The sequence below is a fragment of the Papilio xuthus genome, unplaced genomic scaffold (assembly GCF_000836235.2).
Source record: "Papilio xuthus unplaced genomic scaffold, Pxut_1.1 DF829758.1, whole genome shotgun sequence".
Classification (NCBI taxonomy): domain Eukaryota; kingdom Metazoa; phylum Arthropoda; class Insecta; order Lepidoptera; family Papilionidae; genus Papilio; species Papilio xuthus.
This window is the reverse complement of record NW_013528891.1, coordinates 3,748,308-3,771,568: the sequence shown is the minus strand read 5'-3', so window position 1 is coordinate 3,771,568 and position 23,261 is coordinate 3,748,308. Positions and strand designations below refer to the sequence as shown.

At 33.3% G+C, this 23,261-nt stretch overlaps 1 protein-coding gene across 2 annotated transcripts in view; it reads left to right on the top strand.

Moving 5' to 3' along the window:
* Window positions 1-23,261, top strand: part of LOC106127865 (uncharacterized) — a 50,119-nt gene that overhangs the window by 5,969 nt on the left and 20,889 nt on the right. Inside the window, exons 1-4 of one of the 2 annotated variants that reach the window (XM_013326158.1) lie at window positions 4,712-4,909; window positions 16,120-16,309; window positions 16,658-16,845; window positions 17,652-17,747. In XM_013326158.1, coding sequence (XP_013181612.1) covers window positions 16,141-16,309; window positions 16,658-16,845; window positions 17,652-17,747 — 453 coding nt within the window. In that variant the 5' untranslated portion in view covers window positions 4,712-4,909; window positions 16,120-16,140. Of the gene's footprint in view, window positions 1-4,711; window positions 4,910-16,119; window positions 16,310-16,657; window positions 16,846-17,651; window positions 17,748-23,261 lie in introns of those variants that run through there. The other variant, XM_013326156.1, reaches the window with a different exon arrangement.

Genomic DNA, 23,261 nt, shown 5'->3' with positions numbered 1-23,261 from the left:
GTAAAAAGTCATTAACCAACACGTCTTCCTTGCCTTGACCTATGTTTTTAATATATTTAATTATTTATGTTGTAAAGGAAATTATGTTGGAATTGTTACTGTTATAAAGATTTATGTATCATCATAGAAAATAGCTTAAATTATGTATATTACAATATCCATACTTCTACTACTAATATTATAAAGAGGAAAGTTTGATTGTTTGCATAGGCTTCGAAACTACGAAGCCAGTTTAAAAAATATTTCACTGTGAAGCTATACTATCCCTGAGTGACGTAGATTTTTATAACTAGATTTTTCTTTTTAATTCTGCGCGAACGAAGTTGAGGGCCAAAGCTAGTGCTTTAATAATTTTATCTTCTTAAGATTGTTAAACAATCTCTAAGGGAGTGCTAAAGTATGGGTGACTGGGTGAATAACATGCATTTCTCTGTGACGTCAGCAAATTGTCTTCCTTTGATATGATGATTATGACGTAATTAGACGACTTAAGGTTCTTTTAGACAAAAGTTGGAATCGTACCAAAAACGTAGTCGCTCCAGAGAGAGACAAACTTATCGGAAATACATACATTTGTCTCGCTCTGAAGCGACTTCTAAGCGTTCTTCGTACGATACCCTCTTTTGTCTAAATGAACCTTTATAATGACGATAGTTTTGCAACGCGTCTACGTTGACAGATTTGGCTAGATTACTTACGCTCTAGATTCTAGATCACGGCTGTCATTAGTGTCACGTTTATTAATGGACCAAGGTTGCAAATCATCTTTGTATATCGATTTGTTACATTTATGATATGACAAGCTGTCGCCCGTTACCCTGTCCGTGCTGAATTATAAAAAAAACATAATGTGTTCTTCCCTGCTATGTTTAATATGTATGCAAAATTTTATTGAAATTCGTTTGACTGTTTTGGAGATATGTTCAAACAAACATCCATCCATCTAATTATTTGCATTTACAATACTATTATGATTAAAATTACAGACATATTATATATATATAATTGTCGTATACAGTCAAATCTGGATAAGCGAGATACCTCTATAATCAAGAGTCATTGTCTTGTTCACAGACGACCCCTACAATCGAGAATAATATCACAGGCCCTTGAACTCTCGCTTATCCCGGTTCGACTGTATCATATTACGCAATACAGATAATAATTTCGCATCAATCAGTGTCACTTTAAAATTAGTGACGTCATTCTGATATCTTAATTTTATCGAGTTTTTTTACTTCAAACGCTTCTGTGCCATGAGATAGGAAAGTGCTATCAAATGTTTGTTCAATGCAAATATTGTTATACACAGTTTTAAGAAATGTTTATTATGTATGTGTAAGAGTAGAACTTCACTGTTGTGGCACTTCTACATATTGACATCTCTTTCATTGTAATTGACAAAACAGACCACAATATCACGATAGTGGAATTCTACGGTAATAGATATTTGTTTATTATTTCAAAGAACCGTGCTGTTAGTGAATTGTTTTTAAGATAAGTTTTATCTTACTTTTCTTTCTAATATAAATATGTATGTTTGAATGTATGGATGGATGGATGTTTGTTAGCAGGTTAACTCCAGAACTGCTGTATTGATTTCGCTGAAATTTGACACATATGTAGAACATAGCCTGTTAGAAAACATAGGCTAATAATGTTTTTTTTAATTCCACGCGAACGGAGTCACGGGAGTCAGATAATAGCTCTATAATTTTTTAAATTCAGTATTGTTAAAAGTACAAAGTGGCTACGGGCATTCATTGTAGGAACTTCTCATTGCTTTAATTATTTTTGTATCGAGTTGAAAGTATCGATATCTTCAAATGTCTTAAATATTTTATGTTTACACATTACTAGAATTATTATAAATTGTATATAAAGTTATGAATTCCTTATAGTTATTATATAATTGTTACACTAAGATGTGTGGAAAATGCGTAGACGCGCGGTGTTGATTTTACATCGAGTATCGATTGTTAATTATCGATATCAATATTATCGATGTTTCACTGATCATCCCTATTTTTAGTAAACATTAGAACGTAATTGATATTACTACTGCGTAGGTTAGGAACCTGTCCTACACGTGTACGTTTAGTGGGGAGCCCTACACGTGTTGCGTCTCTCGTATGGTTGAATGTGTATACGTCACCGGGAAATTGTAAATGCCGCCCATTTGTAAGTTGTCTAAACAATTTGTAAAGTAGACAAATTATATAATTCAAGTATTTTATTGTATTTGTTGCTGAAACATTACAATATTGATGACACGTCCGATGTCTAATTTGCCGACTCTATTATTTGTGTAGGCAAATTACTAACGGGCGGAATTTACGATCGATCGGTGATATACACATCATGTCCCATTATTCTCAGAAGCTAAACTTGTTTTGTTAGAGTTGTTTATTTTTCGATACGTTATGAATTAAAATATGGGTTTTTTTATGTTTGTTTTGATAATCTCATTGCTTTTTACGAAGAATCGCTCGTATATTTAAGAAGTATGATTTGTTTATAATTGAAAAGTAAAATTTATTTTCGCATATTTCCTACTTTTTTCAGTTTTTTTTATTTTATATTTGACGTTGTTAATCTGTAACAAAATCAAGCTATTACAACTATTAAATAAAAATAACGATAAATTTGTTCAAAAATAATAAAAAAGCGGTTTTTATCTGTGAGATGTTTCCAGAATGTGATAATTCAATGTTTTGATAACATGCTATAATTTTATATTTTTTTTAATTCGGTCCGCGAATCATTTAGTTAGATACTAGTGACCCTTTTTTTATAGTCAGGAAATGCATTTACGCACGCCTACGCCGGGCTGTGCAATGGCGTAGGGAGTGTGGGACTCGCCGGCCACAGAAGGTGACCAGAATACCCACTAAAACCTGACTGCCCTCTGACGCATTATGGCGAGCGCCACGGGAACGCTTTTGCTTACTTCCGTGGCCAGATACTAGTGACCTGCCACAGCTTTACCCGGGTTGCAAGACATATATACGTTTGATTTAATTTTATCTACAAAAAAAGAACACGCAAAGCGACTTTGTTTAATAAAATACTAACCGTTCCCCGCGACTTCATCCGCTTGAATTAAAAAAAAATAGTAATAAAAATAGTCTTTGTTACCCAGGGATAATGTAGCTTCCAAACAGTGAAAGAATTTTTCAAATCGGTTCCGTAGCTTCGGAATCTATTCAATGCAAACAAACAATCCAATCTTTCCTATTGTGATGTTTTGTGATTTCTACGGAACCCTTTCGACCTGGTATACAAGTTCATATTATGCGTTTGTTATATAGTTAGCGATGTCTTTTCCGCCAACCGGATTATTGTCTTGTCTATCTGTCCATCCAATTAATAAGGTTTTCGTTTTTAGCATTTTTATTATAATGGAAATTTATAATATATTGCTTCTATTTCCTAGGTAAATAAATGAATTGGTTAACCTTGAAAATTTCCGTTTCCTAATTATAAATAATTCGTTTGCGAACCGGTCTAGTATTGATTAAATTGTATAGTTTTGTTTTTGTTATGGTATTTTCATTGTTTAAGAAGCCATGCTCTGATACCATGATCCATGCCGTAAAGGAAGTCAGATACAGATTGTTCAAGTTCATTTCTCCTTGCTTTCTTTATCGAAACGCATATAACAATATATAGTCGTCTCTCTCATTCAGTTTAAAATAAAAAGAGTTAACAATATTTATTACCATTTCGACGGAGTAATTTATGTTTGCTTTATCTTAATCCAATTTATGCAAATATACATGTAATTTAAATTCGTTTTACTTCTTCTCTTCGTGTAAATATGTAAATGTATGTTTAAGTTTGAATGTAACGAAAATGTCATTGTCACACAAGGATAAATTCGTTAGACACGATTAGTGAAATACAGGATGTGTAAAATCTATATATATAAAAGAAAGTCGTGTTAGTTACACTATTTATAACTCAAGAACGGCTTTACCGATATGCCTGAAAATTGGTGAGGAGGTAGCTTAGAGCCAGGAGACGGACATAGGTTACTATTCCTTTTTTTTTCGAATTTATGTCTTGAATTGCTGCTTTTTATTTAACTTACTAATATTATAAATGCCGATGTTTAGATGGATGGATGGGTGTTTGAAGATATGTCTAGAACGGCTAAACGGATCTCGATTAAATTTGGCATACGTATAGAACATAGTCTGAAAGAACACATAGGCTACACTAATTAAGTTTTTTTATATATCCACGCGGACGGAGTCGCAGGCGACAGCTAGTTAACAAGAAATAAAAAAAAGAAACTAGCTATAATATCAATGGGTTAAACTGTTTATGATTTCAAAGAATAGTAAGTTCTAAGTGCCTTTTCTTACTGTGGCAATTGTACAAGTCTTTTCAACAAAGCCTCGACCAAACTTTCAAATATTCATATTAATACCTTTACCACCTCATTTTATACGTGTCAGTCCTTATTTTTTTTTCCAGCCAGTGTCAAAAGTCATTGGTCTATAAATAAAAGAACAAAGGATTGCCACTCGATGTGAATAACTAATATCGTTTTGATAATGCTTTGAGCGCGTTTGAGCAATGGCGCGCAGTCTACACCGCGCTGCTCCCGCGCCGTCACGTTGTCACAGATTATATTATTTGAATTTTACGCGCGCTATAAACAAAGATTAAAAAATTTGCTGTTTTTTTTTCTAAAAAAATTGTAGCTATTGTTGCATTATATTTTTTAATAGTGTTGAAGTATAGATTAATATTATAAAATTGTTTTTTTTTGTATTTGAAGTGATAAGTGGTTGACCGCTGGCCGGTTTTATTTTGTGTTTGTGAGAAAATTGGCTTGTTTTAACTTGGCATGGATTTCGAAAGAGTATAAAGTTTGGGACTGATACGAAAATGCCTTCGAGTGAGTAATAGATTGATATTTGAAGTTTTCGTTACATTTCATATTAGAGTTTAAAACCTTTTTGATTTTTAATAGTTTATGATGCTGGCAAATGAAAAAAAAAGAAATAAATTTAATGCGATATTGAAATAAAAAAACATCTAACTAAAGTCATAAAGTCGCTTTGTTTCGACATTTATTTTAACCTTTATAGTAGTTATTTTGTTATCAAGTTTTAAAGGAAATGTGGTTTGATAATTTTATTTTGCAGATAAATTTTTAGGCCATTTATTAGGAAGCTTATTAAAGCTCAAACTGCTTCTGGTATGGCAGATCGCCAAGTCAATTTACTTTGAACCAATTTTTCTGGTGCTAATTAGTGTTTTCATAGATGTATCTGTGAAATTTATGTCGTATATTTTACGTAATTCAGGAATAATTATGTTTTTGTGGACTTTTTTTTGTAGTTTTTTAGCATATTGTAAAATTAAAATATTATTTCTATCGGTAAATCTAAGCTTATGTAAGCAGGTGTAAAGGATAAAATGTTCTATCGCTTTTGCATTGATAACAAAGTCAACTAGATAAAGATTTCACTGTTTTATTTAGTTGTGTAGTTTTATTATAATAAAAAGTATTATTTGTAAACACAACTTTTTCCTCAATAAACAAAATGCTATCATATTTTATCGGACATGATGAAGAAGGGAGTGATGACTGAAATAATAGTAGAGGATGTGGTGGACCGAAACTGTTGCACCAACCCTACGTGAGTGGGATATGTTATAAAAATATTATTTGTAAACACAACTTTTTCCTCAATAATAAACAAAAGACTATTATATTTTATCGGACATGATAAAGAAGGGAGCGATGACTGAAATAATTGTAGATGGATATGGTGGACCAAAACTGTTACACCAACCCTACGTGAGTGGGATATGTTATAAAAATATTATTTGTAAACACAACTTTTTCCTCAATAATAAACAAAATGCTATCATATTTTATCGGACATGATAAAAAGAGGAGTGATGACTGAAATAATAGTAGAGGATATGGTGGACCAAAACTGTTACACCAACCCTACGTGAGTGGGATATGTTATAAAAATATTATTTCCAAACACAACTTTTTCCTCAATAATAAACAAAAGACTATTATATTTTATCGGACATGATAAAGAAAGCAGTGATGACTGAAATAATTGTAGATGGATATGGTGGACCAAAACTGTTGCACCAACCCTACGTGAGTGGGATATGTTATCAAAATATTATTTCCAAACACAAGTTTTTCCTCAATAAACAAAATACTATCATATTTTATCGGACATGAGAAACAAGGCAGTGATGACTGAAATAATAGTAGAAGATGTGGTGGACCGAAACTGTTACACCAACCCTACGTGAGTGGGATATAGAAACATCACTATGATTTTCGCTTAGGATGGTAATTTTTTTGTATGTTTGTCTGTCAATTCCATTGTACTCTACTGTAGTCTATATGATTGAATCGATTTGACTAGTGACGCTTCTAATGTTTCCCTGAACTGTTTGCTCTGTTTTTTTTTTTAAATTATTATTTTAATTTATAAAATGTGCTGTTATCTCCGCGTTCAACAGGAATAGTGTCACGGACGCTAAGAGCTGTTAAAATTGTTGCTACAGTCAATATTTGCTTGATAAATATTGAGTTGCTGTCGGCAGTCCGACCAGTCATTGCCCCCGAAGTACCCAGTTGTACACCTACGTATAATAATAATGTTAGTTCACAAACGTATTTAATTTACAACAGAATAGGAACGGTAGTAAATTTTATTGCAACGATAAAACATGTTTTGTAGATATGCGAGTCGTTTTCACTGTTCATCTGTATAAAAACATGTTGTCTTTGTAATGCAATTTAAATAAATATAACTGTGTGAGAACCGGAAAATTTAGTCTTTTTTTAATATAACGTGAACTATCAGTACGAGTAGTGAATTTAGATAATTTTAGTCTTTCGAATAGCTTGCTGTCTTTGTCCGAAGATAAAAAAAAATTATCTTCGGACGAAATTTGTAATTTTTTTTTTAAGATACAAATTGTAGAATGGTTTTTCAACCAGTTTGTTGCATTATAATTGTAACAATTTGAGGATCATCCTGTACTTTTCCCTACCGAGCCGAGGTCCGGCCGTTCAGGATTAGACGGAACAGGCGCGGCTTTACGTACACACACAGACAGACATAAATGTTAAAAATTGTTTTTACGTTATCAACAACACAAGTACGATATATTAATTATTTCTTGATTTTACATCTTACTAATATTACAAAAGCGAATGTTTAGATGGATGTTTGTTTGAAGGTATCTCCAAAACGGCTGAACGGATCTCGGTGAAATTTGGCATACATATAGAACATAGTCTGGAAGAACACATAGGCTACTATTTGTGTTTTTTTAAAATTTCGCGCGACAACTAGCATACAGACACTCCAATTTTATTAATATGTATAAAACATACAGACAGTGATCTTCCTAGTGTTGGCACGTGACTCAGAGGTGCGCCATCCGTAAGCGAAAGTTATTTCGGTTCTATTTCTGTGCGTCTATTTCAATGTAGTCGTTCGTTTGTTTAATTCTTTAATCTGGATTACAATATTTGTATTAGCTAAAGGATTCAAGACACCCCAGAGAATAGATCTTACGTGACAAATTTTAATATAGATTTTATTTATAAACTAGCGGTCGCCCGTGACTACGTCCATGCAGGCGTTTTGTAGATACCTTCTAACAAACATCCATCTAAACATTCTTATTTATAATATTAGTAGGATGGGTTTAACTTACTGTTAATTATAGCAAAAACATGTTTTCACTTCAAAATTGAAGTGACCACTGCTCCGAAAGTTACGTCGATGTATCTCTACTTACTCTTATTTTTAAAAGCGTTGTATATAAGTAATATCTATTATGTTATATAACATATAACACGTCACCTAACATATAGATTTATCACACACGTGACATACAAACTTGGCAAATTTTCCACATAATCACAATCTGGTACAATCTTATACATAAAAGTATTGGCTCCGTATGTTTATTTCAAATATTTGGCATTGAGAGTGAAAGGCGAAATTCTGACCGGTGTGATTATAGAATGCTTGTGTTTTGTTTTATATTGTACTGTCTGTCGCACGCGGCTACGTCCGCGCGGAATTAAAAAAAAAATTTAGTAGCCTATGTGTTCTTACAGACTATGTCCTACATCTGTGAAAAAACTTATTTAGTAGTCTATGTGTTCTTCCAGATTATGTTCTACATGTATGACGAATTTCATCGAGATCTGTTCAGCCGTTCTGTAGATACTTTCAAACAAACATCCATCCAAACATTCGCATTTATAATATTAGTAAGATGTGGATAACGTTGTAATGTTTTACCAGATTGCCCAATTAATCATTGTAATTAGTTGTGTGCTGTTTTGTGTCTGTTTGGAATTGTATGTTGGCTTGTATCACCGTTATTAGGGTTCCGTACCTCATAGGAAAAACACGGAACCCTTATAGGATCACTTTGTTGGCCGTCCGTCCGTCTGTGAAGACCCTTTTATTATTGCTATATCTGGTTTTTGGTACAGTTGTCGGGTTTAAAAATGATTTTTTCTTTGAATATAACTAATTTACAACGACCATCGACTATCCAGTCTTTTTTTTCATCTTGGGAAGGGGGGGTAGCTGAAAATCAGCTTGTCACTTGATTCTCACCGGTGTTGGTAAAGCTGAGCCTTTTTTTATACCGTAAGGTGGCAAACGAGCGAGCGGCCACCTGAAATCGCGGAAATAGCGAAGTGACCGTTGCCCATAGACATACGCAATTCGAAACTCGGAATTGCTTCCACTTGACGCGTGTCTTCTGTGTGGTCGTGGTATTTCACCGGGCGAGCCGGGCCAATTCGTGCGAAGATGTTAAAGCGGGCTCTACCATTTTTAAAACTGTCTTTGTCATCACTGTTTTCAAATGACTGTATAGCTTTGTAAATTTCTTTGTGGCATTAAACGTTTATTATTATCTTACCGCTTACTAATATTTTAAATGCGAATGTTTAGATGGACGGATGGATGTTTATTTGAAGTTATCTCCAGAAAGATTGAACGGATCTCGATGAAATTTTGTATACATACAGAATACTGGAAGAACACATGGGCAATTAATTATGTTTTTATTTAATTCTACGCGGATGGAGTCGCGGGCGACTTGTTAGTAATAAATCTTGAACTCTATATTGAAAGTAATACTATGTGAGCGTATGGGATTACTCAGATCGGACCTTTTTGGTTACAATTATCGACACCTTATTTCTGTAAGACCATTGACCATTAATACGACTTTTATTTTTCGTTAAGCGACTTAAAAGTTCGATTCTCTGGGACATTGCTGTGCCCACAGATAATTTCTAGTTCTGTATATAATCGTGGCTTTGTTACCGTAAAACTTGTAAAACATTATGTTTTCTCATTTTTTCCAAAGAGCATGAGAGAGATGGCGATATGTTTATTAGTGCAACCATGTTGACCGATCGAACGGGTTTTTGGCGGGTACAAGAGGGTGGGGATTTTAATGTCAAATGGAGATTCAGCTCAGGTTTAAGGACATCACGATACAATGACAGAGGAAAAACTTACGAGGCAACCGGTTTCATGTTTATACCAAGAAAATTTTATAATTAAATCATAAAGCTATAGAAATAAGGTTCAAATTTGTATAACAGTAAATTAAACCTGATTGGTGGACAAACTAGACGCAGGTGTAAATTTGCAAACAATGATGAATATATTATTTGCCAAAAATACTTTCAAAACTTTGGTAATGTTTTAAATTAAATTTTCTAAGTAAATATACTAATCATTTGTGAAAAAATTCTGGTTCGTCTTACTTCTATCTTTATTATTAGTTCGCATCCCCACCACCGTAACCGCAACAATCAGCGCCAAAATGGCGTAAATCAATTAGTCACAAAATACCACGGGTTATAGCCGGTCCATGTCAGTGGGTATTATTTAAATATCTTACTTAGGCTACAAGATACACTGGATATGTAATGGACAAACAGCAACCTGTTCTTGTTTACCAAACCATAAGGAGATGGAATATAACTTAACGAGCCCTTATTAAGAAAATCCTAATACAGAGACATCTTGAACCGATTAATTGTGATAAACATGGGTTTTTAGATCTACATACTTTGTTATAATGCGTTTATTATTGTCATGAACAATAATCATATTAAATCATAGTGAAGCCTAAACTTTTTCTATCATCATCAGCTCACTATACGTCCCCACTGAGGGGCTCGGAGCTTACCCTAAGTTATGGGTAACTAGGCAATAGTCAACCACGCTGGCCAAGTGCGGGTTGGTTGACTTCACACATCTTTAAATTACTCCTCAGCTATGTGCAGCATCACGATGTTTTCCTTCACCGTAAGAACGTCGGATAAATGTACATATGTAAATCAGAAATCGAAAAAATGGCGGGATTCGAACCCAAGACCTGCAGATTGCAAGTCAAGTGAGTAACTTAGGCTAAGTTTATTTTAGAAAAATAAATACAGTGTTTCAAGTGGATGAAGCCGCGGGCACGGCTTGTATAGAATAGAAACATAATTTCCTGTACACAAACATAAAACGGGACTGTTATTTTGTCGTACACGTGTATAAAAAAGCTTATGGCGTAGCGCTAATTTATCTGTTTACTGCGAACGAAGGACACATTAACGACGCGATGATATTAACTAGAGTATATAACGTTTCACATACATTTATGTATGGTAATAGAAATACATAATCACGTGTTGTGTATAGTGGCTTAGAGCGGGAGAGAGGAAGATTACCATCTTTTGTCTCATTTGACTTGTTGACATACCAATTTTTTTTTGGAAAAGCAGTTGTTGGACGGCTCAACGGATCTACATGTAATTTGGCATAGATATAGAACATAGTCTGAAAGACCACAGACTACTAAATAAGTTATTTTTTATTACGCGAGGACGGAATCGCAGGCGAACGCTAGTATTTTTTTTTTAATTAGATGTAAAAACCAGACATTTTCGAGGATAAAAAAAGACAGGAAACTAATCCTTGTGCAATAATCTCAAAGACAAACAAATGATGACGGTTTTTAGTTTTTATAAAAATACTAGCTATCGCCCGCGACTCTGTACGCGCGTAATTAAATTAATAAGTAGTAGCCCATGTGTTCTTCCAGACTGTGTTCTACATCTGTGCCAAATTTCAGCGAGATCCGTTGAGCCGTTTCGGAGATACCTTCAAACAAACATCCATCCATCTAAACATTCGCATTTATCTTGTATATAAAATTCTCGTGTCACAATTTTCGTTCCCATACTCCTCCGAAACGGCTTGACTGATTTTCATGAAATTTTGTGAGCATATTGAGTAGGTCTGAGAATCGGCCAACATCTATTATTAATCCCGCGCGGACGGAGTCGCGGGCGACAGCTAGTAATATTATAGAATGATTGAGTACAAAATGTAGCACTTATTTTCCATGCCCCACCTCTTGATGTATGAGTCATTAGCGTTAATTAATTACTTCAGTGTAAAGTGCGTGAAATGAACGCCGCGTGTTTATCGTGTAACAATGTAACGGCCATACTATAAGGATACGTGTCCATTGGACGGTACGCACGGCCCGCAACGGATTTTAGTTTGCGCGCCGCTCGCATCGAAAGATAGCAATTATCTATAAGCAATCCGTTCCAGGCCGTGGTGCGTTTGCGAGGGCCATTGGACGCGTACCTTAAAATAGTACCGTAGAACACCACTGCGTCATACGCTTGAAATACAATATTGCCATCCCTTTCATTATCTTTGGTAAAACAGAGATAACAATATTCGAATTTAAAACAGATTAGAAATTATAAGACAATCTAAAGAATTATAGCCAGCCAGAATTTTGTCAGCCAGCGACATGTGTAAAAAAAACTTTTTTTTTATTGAATTCGACTAATTGGTTTAGCTGTAGTGCTTCTAATTAAAACGGAACGAACCTTAATGCAAACTGTAATCCACAATCCACAGACAAAATACTTACGAAAACATCCGTTTCTTTCAAAGAGTGAGAGGGAGGATATTGTGTTTTTTTTATTCTGATTTTACATACGACCCAGTATTATTGCGACACATTGACGTAATGATCAAAATTAGTTGTTTTGTTAAACCTTATAATGTTTAATTTTAATTATTGAGTGTGTCCGATAAGTTGTAAAACTTATTTCTGATTAATATTATAAATTTAGATGAATGGATGGATGTTTGTTTGTAGGTATCTCCAAGAACGGTTCATCGCGATGACATTTGGTATAAATATAGAACATAGTCTGGAAGAACATAGGCTACTTATGTTTTTTTTAATTCTCGTGTTATCGGAGTCGCGGGCTACAGCAAGTGTATTATATTTTTAATACGAATATTCCAAGAAAACAATGTCAAAAGTTTAATAAAAACATGAACGATTAAAATCCCCCTATCTATTATAGTTGTGATAGTGTTGAATTTTATGTTAATTACATTATTTAGTACATTTTAAAAGCATCAATTGTTTATATATTCTGTGGTAATATATTTAGGTCAATCGTTGTACGGGTCGTGGTCTTATTCAACACGGGTCAAACGCTATCATTTCAACACTGGTGTGTTTTGCAAATATGCTATACGTAAAAAAATATTTAATTTAACTTATCTTATTAAAATTGTAATTAATTTAATAATGTGTCTTGTAATTCAAGTAAATCTATAATTCATTTGGAGTTTTGTATTTTAATCGGTAAATCATACCATGTTTTCGTAAGAAACTAGCTGTCGCCTGCGACTCCGTCCGCGTAAAATAAAAAAAACTTAATAGGCCTATTCTTCCAGGCAATGTTCTACATCTGTGCCTAATTCAGCCGTTGCGGAGATACCTTGCAACAAACATCCATCCATCCAAACTTTCGCTAAGATAAATTTTAAGGTTCTAATTGTAAAAATAACGATACTTGTATACAACTTTTCATCTCCCCTTTCAACCTTTTACAATCCTTTTGCATTAAAAAATAGCTTATATCCTTTCTCAGGCTCTAAACTATCTGCCTGATATTGTCGTTTCGTTATTACTAATACATATCGTAGCAAGTGTGAAAGGGACAGTTGCGGAACAGAGTCAGAACTCGCGTAGTCAAATTGCGACTAACATAAGAAGGCAATGTATTGATTACTGCCTTCTTTTGCAGGCTCTACTTTTTAAGTGCATTTGCACGGAAAAGTAGAGTCAGCAAAAGCCACTGTATTTACCTAAGAATAAATCAATGAAGTGCGCTGTAAAAAATAATTTCTAGATTGGTTTTATCAATATTCTACTATCTTATCTTTGAAATGTATACACAGTACGGTGAAATGTTGCACACGAGTTATATTCTATTGTCAGTGGGTTTCTGAGACCGAAATCTCCGTTTAAAATATATTGTTTTGTCAAATGACAGGGAAGATCTTCTTCGTATACTTCATTACTGAAGGTCGTGCTTGTCTTGATATGCTTTTACGGCTGTATCAACCAGCTGCCTCCACGCCTACCTGGCTTGTCTCATGCAGTCGTGATATTGAGTCCCAATATATCCTGCACTTGATCGGACCAGCGGGTAGGTGATCGACCTCGTGAATGTAATGGACGATATGTTTATATAAAGATTTTGGTATCAGAAACCATGCTTTAACCATTGTTATAAAGTTTTTTTGCTCGAAGCATAGCAACTGATGTTAGATTAAGGATATTTTTTTTATTATCGTTTAAATATTCCCAGTGTTTTATCTGTGATATACATTCTTGATAATGTTTGTGAATATTATCTTATCTATGTTTCTTTGTTTTCATTTAAATTAGGAAAGTGACGTTTGAATTTGAATTTCGAATGTTTGTCTAAATTGGAATGATGTTGCTGGCAGCAAACTGGTTTAATAGTGTGTTCATACTTAAAAAGTAAAATAAACATGTTATATAACTCTCTCTTTCCCTCTTTCTCTGGAATATAGAGACAAGGAGAAGATGAATGTTAATGCATTTATTATATCTTAGTGTTATAAATTCATCTCTATTCAAAGTTATATTTAGTCGTGTATTAGAAGCATATTTTGTTTAACAATTTAAAAGCAAACTTAATTAGTAGCCTATGTGCTCTTCCAGACTATGTTCTATATCCATGCCAAATGTCACCAAGATCCATGCAGCCATGGATATTGCTACAAACAAACATCCATCTAAACATTCGCATCTATATATAAAAATTTATAACTCAAGAACCGGCTTTACCGATATTCCCGAAAATTGGTGAGGAGGTAGCTTAAAGCCAGGAGACGGACATAGGATACTATTTATTCTTTTTTGTCGAATTTATTGAATTCGAGCCTTGAAGAACTGTTTTTTATTTAACTTACTAATATTGTAAATGTGAATGTTTAGGTGGATGTGATATGGATGGATGGATGGGTGGGCTACACTAATTAAGTTTTTTTATATATCCACGCGGACGGAGTAGCGGGTGACAGTTAGTTTATAATATAAGTAAGATTACCAGTTTCTTTGCTTATTATTTAATCAATCTTAGACTATGAGTACCATCATTTTAAAAATTCAAGGTCATCAAGTTTAATAGCAAATATAAATAAAAAAATAGTACTTAATCAAATTGTATTTAAGACCTTATTACGTTAGCAGAAGTGTGATATTACAATGTATTATGTGTTATTGACTTTGTCCAATGTATTACTTGTTGTACAGATTGCAAAACATATAGACGGATATTTTGCATTGGAATTTAGATCTTATGTAAAGGGTTGAAGTAATAAATTCCTTTGTTAATTAACGTTTTTTTTGTGATGTCTTTCTACTTTGTTATATAATATGAATTATTTGTACTTTAATGTACTTGGGTAAATTAAATTCGTGTTCTCTATAATGTTTTCGTGATGATAATATAAAAACAAGACTTTATATACGTTGATTACGGACAATTTTGTTTTGTTAACAAATATACTAAAGTTAATAAATGGATAATATGTTTCTATACACTAAAAGTTATTAAAATATTTAGAAGATACGAACTGTAGCTCGCGATTCCGTTTACGCGAGATTAAAACACAATTTATAGCATATGTTTTTCCAGGTTATGTTCTACATCTATGCCAAATTTCAGTAAGATCTATGCAGTCGTTCTGTAGATACTTTCAAACAAACATCCATCTATACATTCGCATTTATAATATTAGTAAGATTTGTTTTGCTAATGGTTAAAAATAATTTGTACATCTGTGTATTAAATATATTAAGTAGGTATGTTTTTTTTAAATATAGTAAAACTACATTTGCTGCCATTACTTAATTCTCGTGCCATAATTTTCGTTTCCATACTCCTCCGAAACGGCTTGACCGATTCTCATGAAATTTTGTAAGCTAAGTACGTAATAAGTACTATCTATTTTATAGTCCCGCGCGGACGTAGTCGCGGGCGACAGCTAGTTATAATATAAATGTTTATGTATGATTCGATGTATCAATATTCAAGTCACATAGGGGCGTTTAATTTATCACACAGACAGAATAATAAATTTAATGTATTAACACAAATTTAAATATAATGGATATTATTATTCGGTGTACAATACAATAGGTTTAAGCAATTGCGTATGTTGCGAATTTACAGAGTGTTCTAAACTATATTTTTGGCCTGGGTGCGAAAAGGTTTAGCGCCTGCTAAAATAAATCCGCAATGAGTTTTTAGACATTATTATTGCAATTTTTTTATATTGTACTCTGTTTAATAATAATAAATATAATAAAGAACGTATATTAGTTGATGTCCCCAATACCAGACGCACCACTAAGCCGGCCTAGGACGCATTTTCTGTTGAAGAGATGTCAGTGTTACGAATTATTGGTTTTATTATGTAAAGTTTGAGTTTTAAATATTACTTCTTACTAAATATTATAAATTCGAATATTTAGATGTATGGATAATTGTTTGAATGTATCTCCAGAACGGCTCAACGGTATAAAATTTGGCACACATAGAACATAGTCTGGAAAAACACGTAGGCTACTAATGCAGTTTTAATTCTTCGGGGATGGAGTCGCGTGCGATAGCTAGTCTATATGAAGGCATAGCTGATATACGTTTCTCTTTGTTCGCAGGTCGTTGCGTAGGCGCATAAAATGCGCTCTATCTTAGCGTACTACGCGGACGTGATGTCGGCGGCGGCGCGCGGTGCTGGCTGCGCGCTTGGCTGCAGCGGTCGCGGTGATTGTATGAACGGTACTTGTCTCTGCGAGATACGGTACGCGGGTGACGAGTGCGCCGGACCCAACCTGCCGTACCATGCATGTGAGTACTGATAATCGGATTAAGGGGGTGGGGGTAGATAAGGGGGAAATGATTTAGTCAGCTTCAAACTTTTCGCACCATTTTGAATACAGGGACCTAACTAAAAAAATAAAATAAAATCTTACTTCTTACTAATATTATAAATGAGAATGGATGGATGGGTGTTTGTAAGAAGGTATCTCCAAAATGGTTGTATAGATCTCGCTGAAATTTTGCATAAATGCATCAGTCTTTGAGAACACATAGGCTACAAATTAAGTTGTTTTTTTTAATTCTGCGCGGTATAATACGAAGTCGCGGGCAAAAGCTGGTGATGAAGGAAGCTTACTACTTTATGTATATTTCTAGGTATTGGCGGTGTGTTCCTATTGGTGGCATTCGTGTGCGCGGTGCAGCTGACGATATGTGTGGTGACGGAGTACCGTCGCCTGAAGGCGCCTACATTCCTCCGCGCCTGTAAAGTCACAACTCAAAAGATGCTCTACCTCGTCGCATTTCTAGCGTCCCTTATACGCGGCGCTTACTTTGTTTCACCGGTAAGTATGTGTAGAATAAAGTAAAGAATCGATATGTATATAAAATCAATTGCTGTTCGTTAGTCTCGCTAAAACTCGAGAACTGCTGAACGGATTTATCCTATCTTGGTCTTGAAGTGTTCTTAGAGGTCTAGGGAAGGTTTAAAAGGTGAGAAAAAATTCGAACAATTGCCGGGAACTAATTAAGTTTTTTTTCTCATTTTACGCGGAGGGAGTCGCGGGCGATAGCTAGTATTTTATATACCACAAAGACGTGACTTTTTGTAGCCTAAATGACTGAACTTTTTTTATGACACAGGTTTTATTCGATTCGTATTCTTCCCCTAAGTGTTTTAGGGTACAGTCTATCGAGCTTGTTGGCTCTTTAAATATATTAAAATATATAATTAAACTAGCGGACCCGACAGACGTTGTCCTGTCTACACGTCTTTAATTTGAATTAATGATGGTAGCGCCGTCTGTCGGATCCAATGTAAAACATTCCAAAATCAACAACTACAAATAAATTAAAAATTAATTAAAAAACATTGTCCCGCGGACAAAATTGTGAATCTAAACCATTCCCAGATCCCCTTGAACACACACAAAAAATTTCATCAAAATCGGTCCAGTCGTTTGAGAGAAGTTCAGTGACATACACGCTCACAGAAGAATTATATATATAAAGATAGTAAGGAATTACTCTAGAAGGTTATAAATTGCAAATCAGTTGCTTGGAATTGCCAATTTTTTCTCACTGGTAACCCTAAAATTTGTAAGCACTTGTCAATGTTAAATAACTGTTATGATTTTCGTTTGCTTTGCAGTCAGCGTTCCAAGAGGGATGGGCGACGAGTCTTCTATCAGCTTACTATCCTCTCCTAATGTCTGGATCCTCGCTCATTGTGTGCTTCTGGGCTGAGGTAAGTTTTTATAATAATTATATTACGCGCCGTATAAAATGCTCCCAGAGATTGGTAAAGCAATTTATATTTAAGTAAAGCGCCATCTAGTGATTGTTTAGTGAACTATTATGTTACTTGAAGCAAATTATTATTAGTGTAAAATGGTTGATACAGATGGCGTTAGGTGTCTGTTTTTTATTTACAAAATCAATATGAAAATGCCTTTTGAATTTAAAATGTCCTTTTTAATTTGTACAATATTAGGTACTGGATCTTTAAAACATTTTGTTATTTCTTATGTTTATGGGAAATTTAACATCAGGGGCCAGCTTTTATAATTATAAAAATAGGTATATGTTGTGTATGACCTCAGAGTTGCGTGGCCAGTGTCAGACCTTAAAGTGTTTGCTGTTTTTTTTTTAAAGCTATAGTAGCAAATAATAGGCACATTATCATGGAATATGTTGTACCAACTTAACAAACCTAATTGCTTGCATATAGCCGCAAACGGAAAAAACATACGTCAATATAAATTATAACCAACGTAAATCAAACCAACGGTAAATGATAACAATATTGAAATTAATTTCTTTAAATCTGTGTTACTGTATGGATAATAAATAAGGATATGAAACCTTTACCGAGAAATACCAATGTTCTTTTTTTACACGCAGACGGATAAAATAAAACGAAATGCATATTTTAAGCCAAGTATAACTGTATGTAATACAGGGTCTGTATTGAACATAACTAGGGTTGCCACTTCTTCGATTTTATCGTATGTGAACCTACCGTGGCTTTCTGATATCAAAATGTTTAAAACATATTGTTATCTCTACTTTGTCAAAGATGAAAGGGATGACGATATGTTTTATACAGAATTTTTGGTATCAGTAACCACTGTTAGATGTCTTCGGGTTAGATTGGCTGTTAAAAAAAGTAAAGAAGTCTCTGAATGCTGAATGGAACGCACAGGAAGAAAATGTTTCCTCTTCCTATGCGTCACATCCTGTCAAATCCACCTAACCATCCCATCCTTTCCTTATAAGAAAAGGGTGGGAAGGGTAAGGGTACTAAAATCAGGCCTCCGGCACCACACTCATCAGACGAAACGCGAAATGGCTTCCACTTTACGTGTCACATTTGGGTAGTCTCCAAACCCCGTTAGTGGGGAAGTATAGTGAGCTGGTGACGCGAGTCTTCCGTGTGGTCGTTGTACTGCTACGGGCAAGCGGCCCATTCGCGCAACCGATGTTATAACTGGCGTCTACCACTGTCAAAACATTCTGATCGACTATTGTTGGCAGCCCTATTCATACCGGTTTTGCTTAGGGTCGGTGCACCGTTCGCCGTGGCTTAGACTGAATGACCGATATAATATTGCATTATAAGACAGCAGAATCTGACTGAGTCAGAATAGAAATAGTTTCTGAACGTCTATAATTATTATATTAAAATTAATTAGCCTATATATTCTTCCAGACAATGTTCTACATCTATGTCAAATTTCAGCGAGATCCATGCAGCCGTTCTGGAGATACTTTCAAACATACATCCATCCATATAAATAAACATTCGCATTTATAATATCAGTAAGATTTGCGTGTATATGCTGTGACTGCATTAATAGATTCATTTTTAGGGTTCCGTACCACATAGGAAAGAAACGGAATCCTTATAGCATCACTGTTGTCCGTGCGTCTGTCTGTCAAGACCCTTTTTCTCAAAAACGCGTAAAGGTATCAAGCTGGAATTTATTTCTTTCTACGTTTTATAAAGCCGTTAAAGTTGTGTAACGAATATCCCTAAGTGTAGGTTTATTGTTATCTCTCTGAGTTAAAATTTATAAGATTTATTCCCTTAAAGGACGTAATCAAATTACCTCAGTTATCACTTGTTTATCATAACGATTACGTCGTTTATATACTAATGTTTATATAAACATTCATTCACTGTTAATACAACATTGTTGTTGACAGGCCTTAATGCGCGTCATTAACTCACCGTGTAGTCTAAGAGCCAATCTTGAAATACTCTTGTAGATTATAATGAAAAAGAATAAATCTAGCTGTTAAATAATTGCAGCCGACTTTGTAACCTATCCATATTTCTTAAATATTTTCACTTTGTAATCTGTGACACCTAGATATCTTATGACCCTTATATTGAACTAAAACTCGGCTGTTTACTTTATTATATTAATATATTTTCTTTAATTATTAGCATAATTAATCTTATTATACTAATGTTATAAATGCGAATGTTTGAATGGATGTATGTTTGAAGGTATTTCGAGAACGGTTGAAATTAGTCATAAATGTAGAATATAGTCTGGAAGAACACATAAGATACTAATTACGTTTTTTTTATTTACGCGCACGGAATCGCGTGCGACAGCTAGTGTATTTATACATTTATAAGCTAATTGAAAAAAAAAATTAAACAGTACGAACTTTTTTTTGATTACTAGCTCTTGTACTACTTTCCATATAAGGAGTTATAGAAGATTCACTTATAGTATGCCGTTAGCATACACGGTAAATCCTCGATACGTGAACTGATTATGTGACATTGATAAATACTTATGTAATACATTGCCAAATTAGTGTGTAAATAACATGTTGACCTTGACTCAGTAACGAATAGCTAATGACGATCTTTATAGTTATTTGTCTTGTAGTAATTATGAGAGTTTTACTCGTAAGTCACTTTCTTTGTAAGAAAAAAAAGAGACCTCAATATTTTATTATCAAGATCGTTCTGAAGATTAATCTAATGATGTTGCTTAGTAATACCTTAGTACCTTTTTAAAATATTATTCCGTTAAAAATACAAATGTTTAGATGGATGGATGTTTATTAGAAGGTATCTCCAGAACGGCTCGAAGGATCATGATTTAGCACATAAGTAGGACAGTCTAAGAAGTCGCGGACGAGAACGAAAGCGTGCCCGTGGCCCCGTCCCGATGCGTTGGAGGAACAGAGAGGTTTAGGATGCCTCCGCTATGGAGGAGAATCCCACATAACTACCGCGTCTCAGGGGGGCGTGGAGTATGCATAAAGCATGGACAAAAAAGAACAGTCTAAGAACACATAGGTTACTTATTATTTTTAAAATTCCAAGGAAACGGAGTCGCAGACAACTATTAGTGTTATAGTTTTTGTGGGAAAATGTATGTGTATTTTACTCCATCCTTTATTCAGCATCCTTGTTTTGATATTGTAATATCAACACATTTGTGTCGTGAGAAAGTTTATGATATCTCGTGTTTTTATACATTTTTTTTTATTGTAATAACGTAATATGTTAAGGTTAAAAACGTTATAAAATAATAGCTGTCCCCACACCGTTTATGCGGAAATAAAAACTTAAGTAGTCTATGTGTTCTTCCAGACTATGTTCTATATGTATGACAAATATCGAGATATATACAGTCGTTCTGAAGGTATCTACTAACAAACATACATCTAAACATTCGCATTTATAATATTAGTAAGATTGTAAGAGTAAGAAATAGGATTTTTAAATAGTTTCAAAAGCTATTTAGTTTATAAAAAATAAATTATGAAGAAATTTTTTTCTTTATAATATTAGTCTTTTTTTCTACATAGAAATTTGATATAATTTTAAACTATTCATACATTAATTTTGTTCGTATTATTGACAAAAATTTAATTGTTTTTATCTCGAGCTTAAAACAAAGAAACAAACGATGTTAACACTAATGACACGAATTTTACGTTTAATGTGCAGTAGATAAACTGTTTGTGCGTATGTATAATACTATTCAAACTTTACGGCCGCTCGTAATGTAAGACACTTTGAACAACATAAAAGTATCAAACTACAAAACTCTAGTAACGGTCGAAATTTATCATCAATATTATTATATTATTGTTCGAAAATTATTTTAATTTGTATTAAACGAAGAAAATTATTCCGTCGCCCTCTAAATAAATGCTATCGTTGGCTTTAGGTTGGTTAATTTTAAACCACATAGTTTGATAATGTAAATTAAAAAAACCGCGATAAGCAGCTTGATAAGCGTATAATTGTTTCAGTCAGTACAATATGTGCTCTTTATATTTCTGTAGTCTTCATATCTAAATTCACTCCCATCTTATAAATGCATGCATCCCATACGTTTGAATATTATTATACATCTATTGACCAAAATATGAGCAAGTGGTGATAGATATATCAGATGCTGTTGTGTGCTCGTGCGCACTGGACGTTTCTCAAGTGTGGATTTGTGCGTGTTGTTTTTATACGACTTAGTTTGTGAATAAGGTAATTTTTTTTTGTTAATTTTGTTTTTCAAAGGTTTTAATTATTATATTTTAGTCATTATTAAATAGATAAAAAAAGTTTTTTTTTATAGACGTTTTGTTATCAAAGTATAACGTTTAATTGAACTATTAATTAACTTTTTTTATTATAAATATACGATAATAAAGTTTTTTTTTGTAATTTTGGAATAAAAAGCTCACATACGATAAACATTGAACTATAGATAACGAGAGGTTTATAATGATTGTATAAAATAATAAAAGATAAAATAAACAAAGCTGACATTTCTTTGTATAAAAAATGAACGATATGAATGTAACTATTAACAATAAAAAAAACTAAATGCGCAGTTTTAGTGTTTGTGCTATAAATTCTATAATTCTATAATATCATTGGGGTTGACTAGATCGAGTCGAATTCAATGGAAATGACAAATTTTATTTACACATTTACCGTCGCCCGAAACTCCGTGCTCGGGATTAAAATTAGTCTATGTGTTCTTCCAGACAATGTTCTACATCTATGTCAAATTTCAACAAGCCATGTGAACGTTATGGAGATACCTAACAAACATCCAACTATCCGTACATTGGAATTTATAATATTAGTAAGTAGATTTCGATGGTTTATATATTTATTTTATTTTATAAAGTTTAAATAGATGTTATAAACATATCTGTATTTATTAAGTCTTGATTACAGTCTTATAAAGGTAAAACTGTTAAACGACTTCAAAAAGGAGGTGGTTCGTAATTTGTCTGTGTTTTTTTTCATTTGTATTAAAATTCGATTGTAATTAACTTATAAATATTTGTCATATTATTTTATATTATGTGGTTTGATGCATTTGTCCATATCAAAGTTGTATGTTGTATTATAGAATATTATATAATTTTAATTAAAAATTTGGGGTCGATTTTTTATATTATTTAGTTTGGTTTAGTTTTAGTATATATTATAGTTTATAGTATTATTTTGGTAGATTAATTTTAATTTAATTAGTCACTTAATAATTAATATGGAATTAAGTAATTCAATAATAAGTTTATGTATATATTATTAAGTTATTATATTTTTCAATTGCTAAATACTTATAGTTATAGTTTCATTAAAAAATATATAACTCTTATGTTCATTTTGTATAGCATACATACAACTTTATAAAAATATACGATCACTATATCATTTTTAACTTAGTTTTTTTTTAAATTTGTTTTTTTGCTTTTCTTAAAAAAAGATATC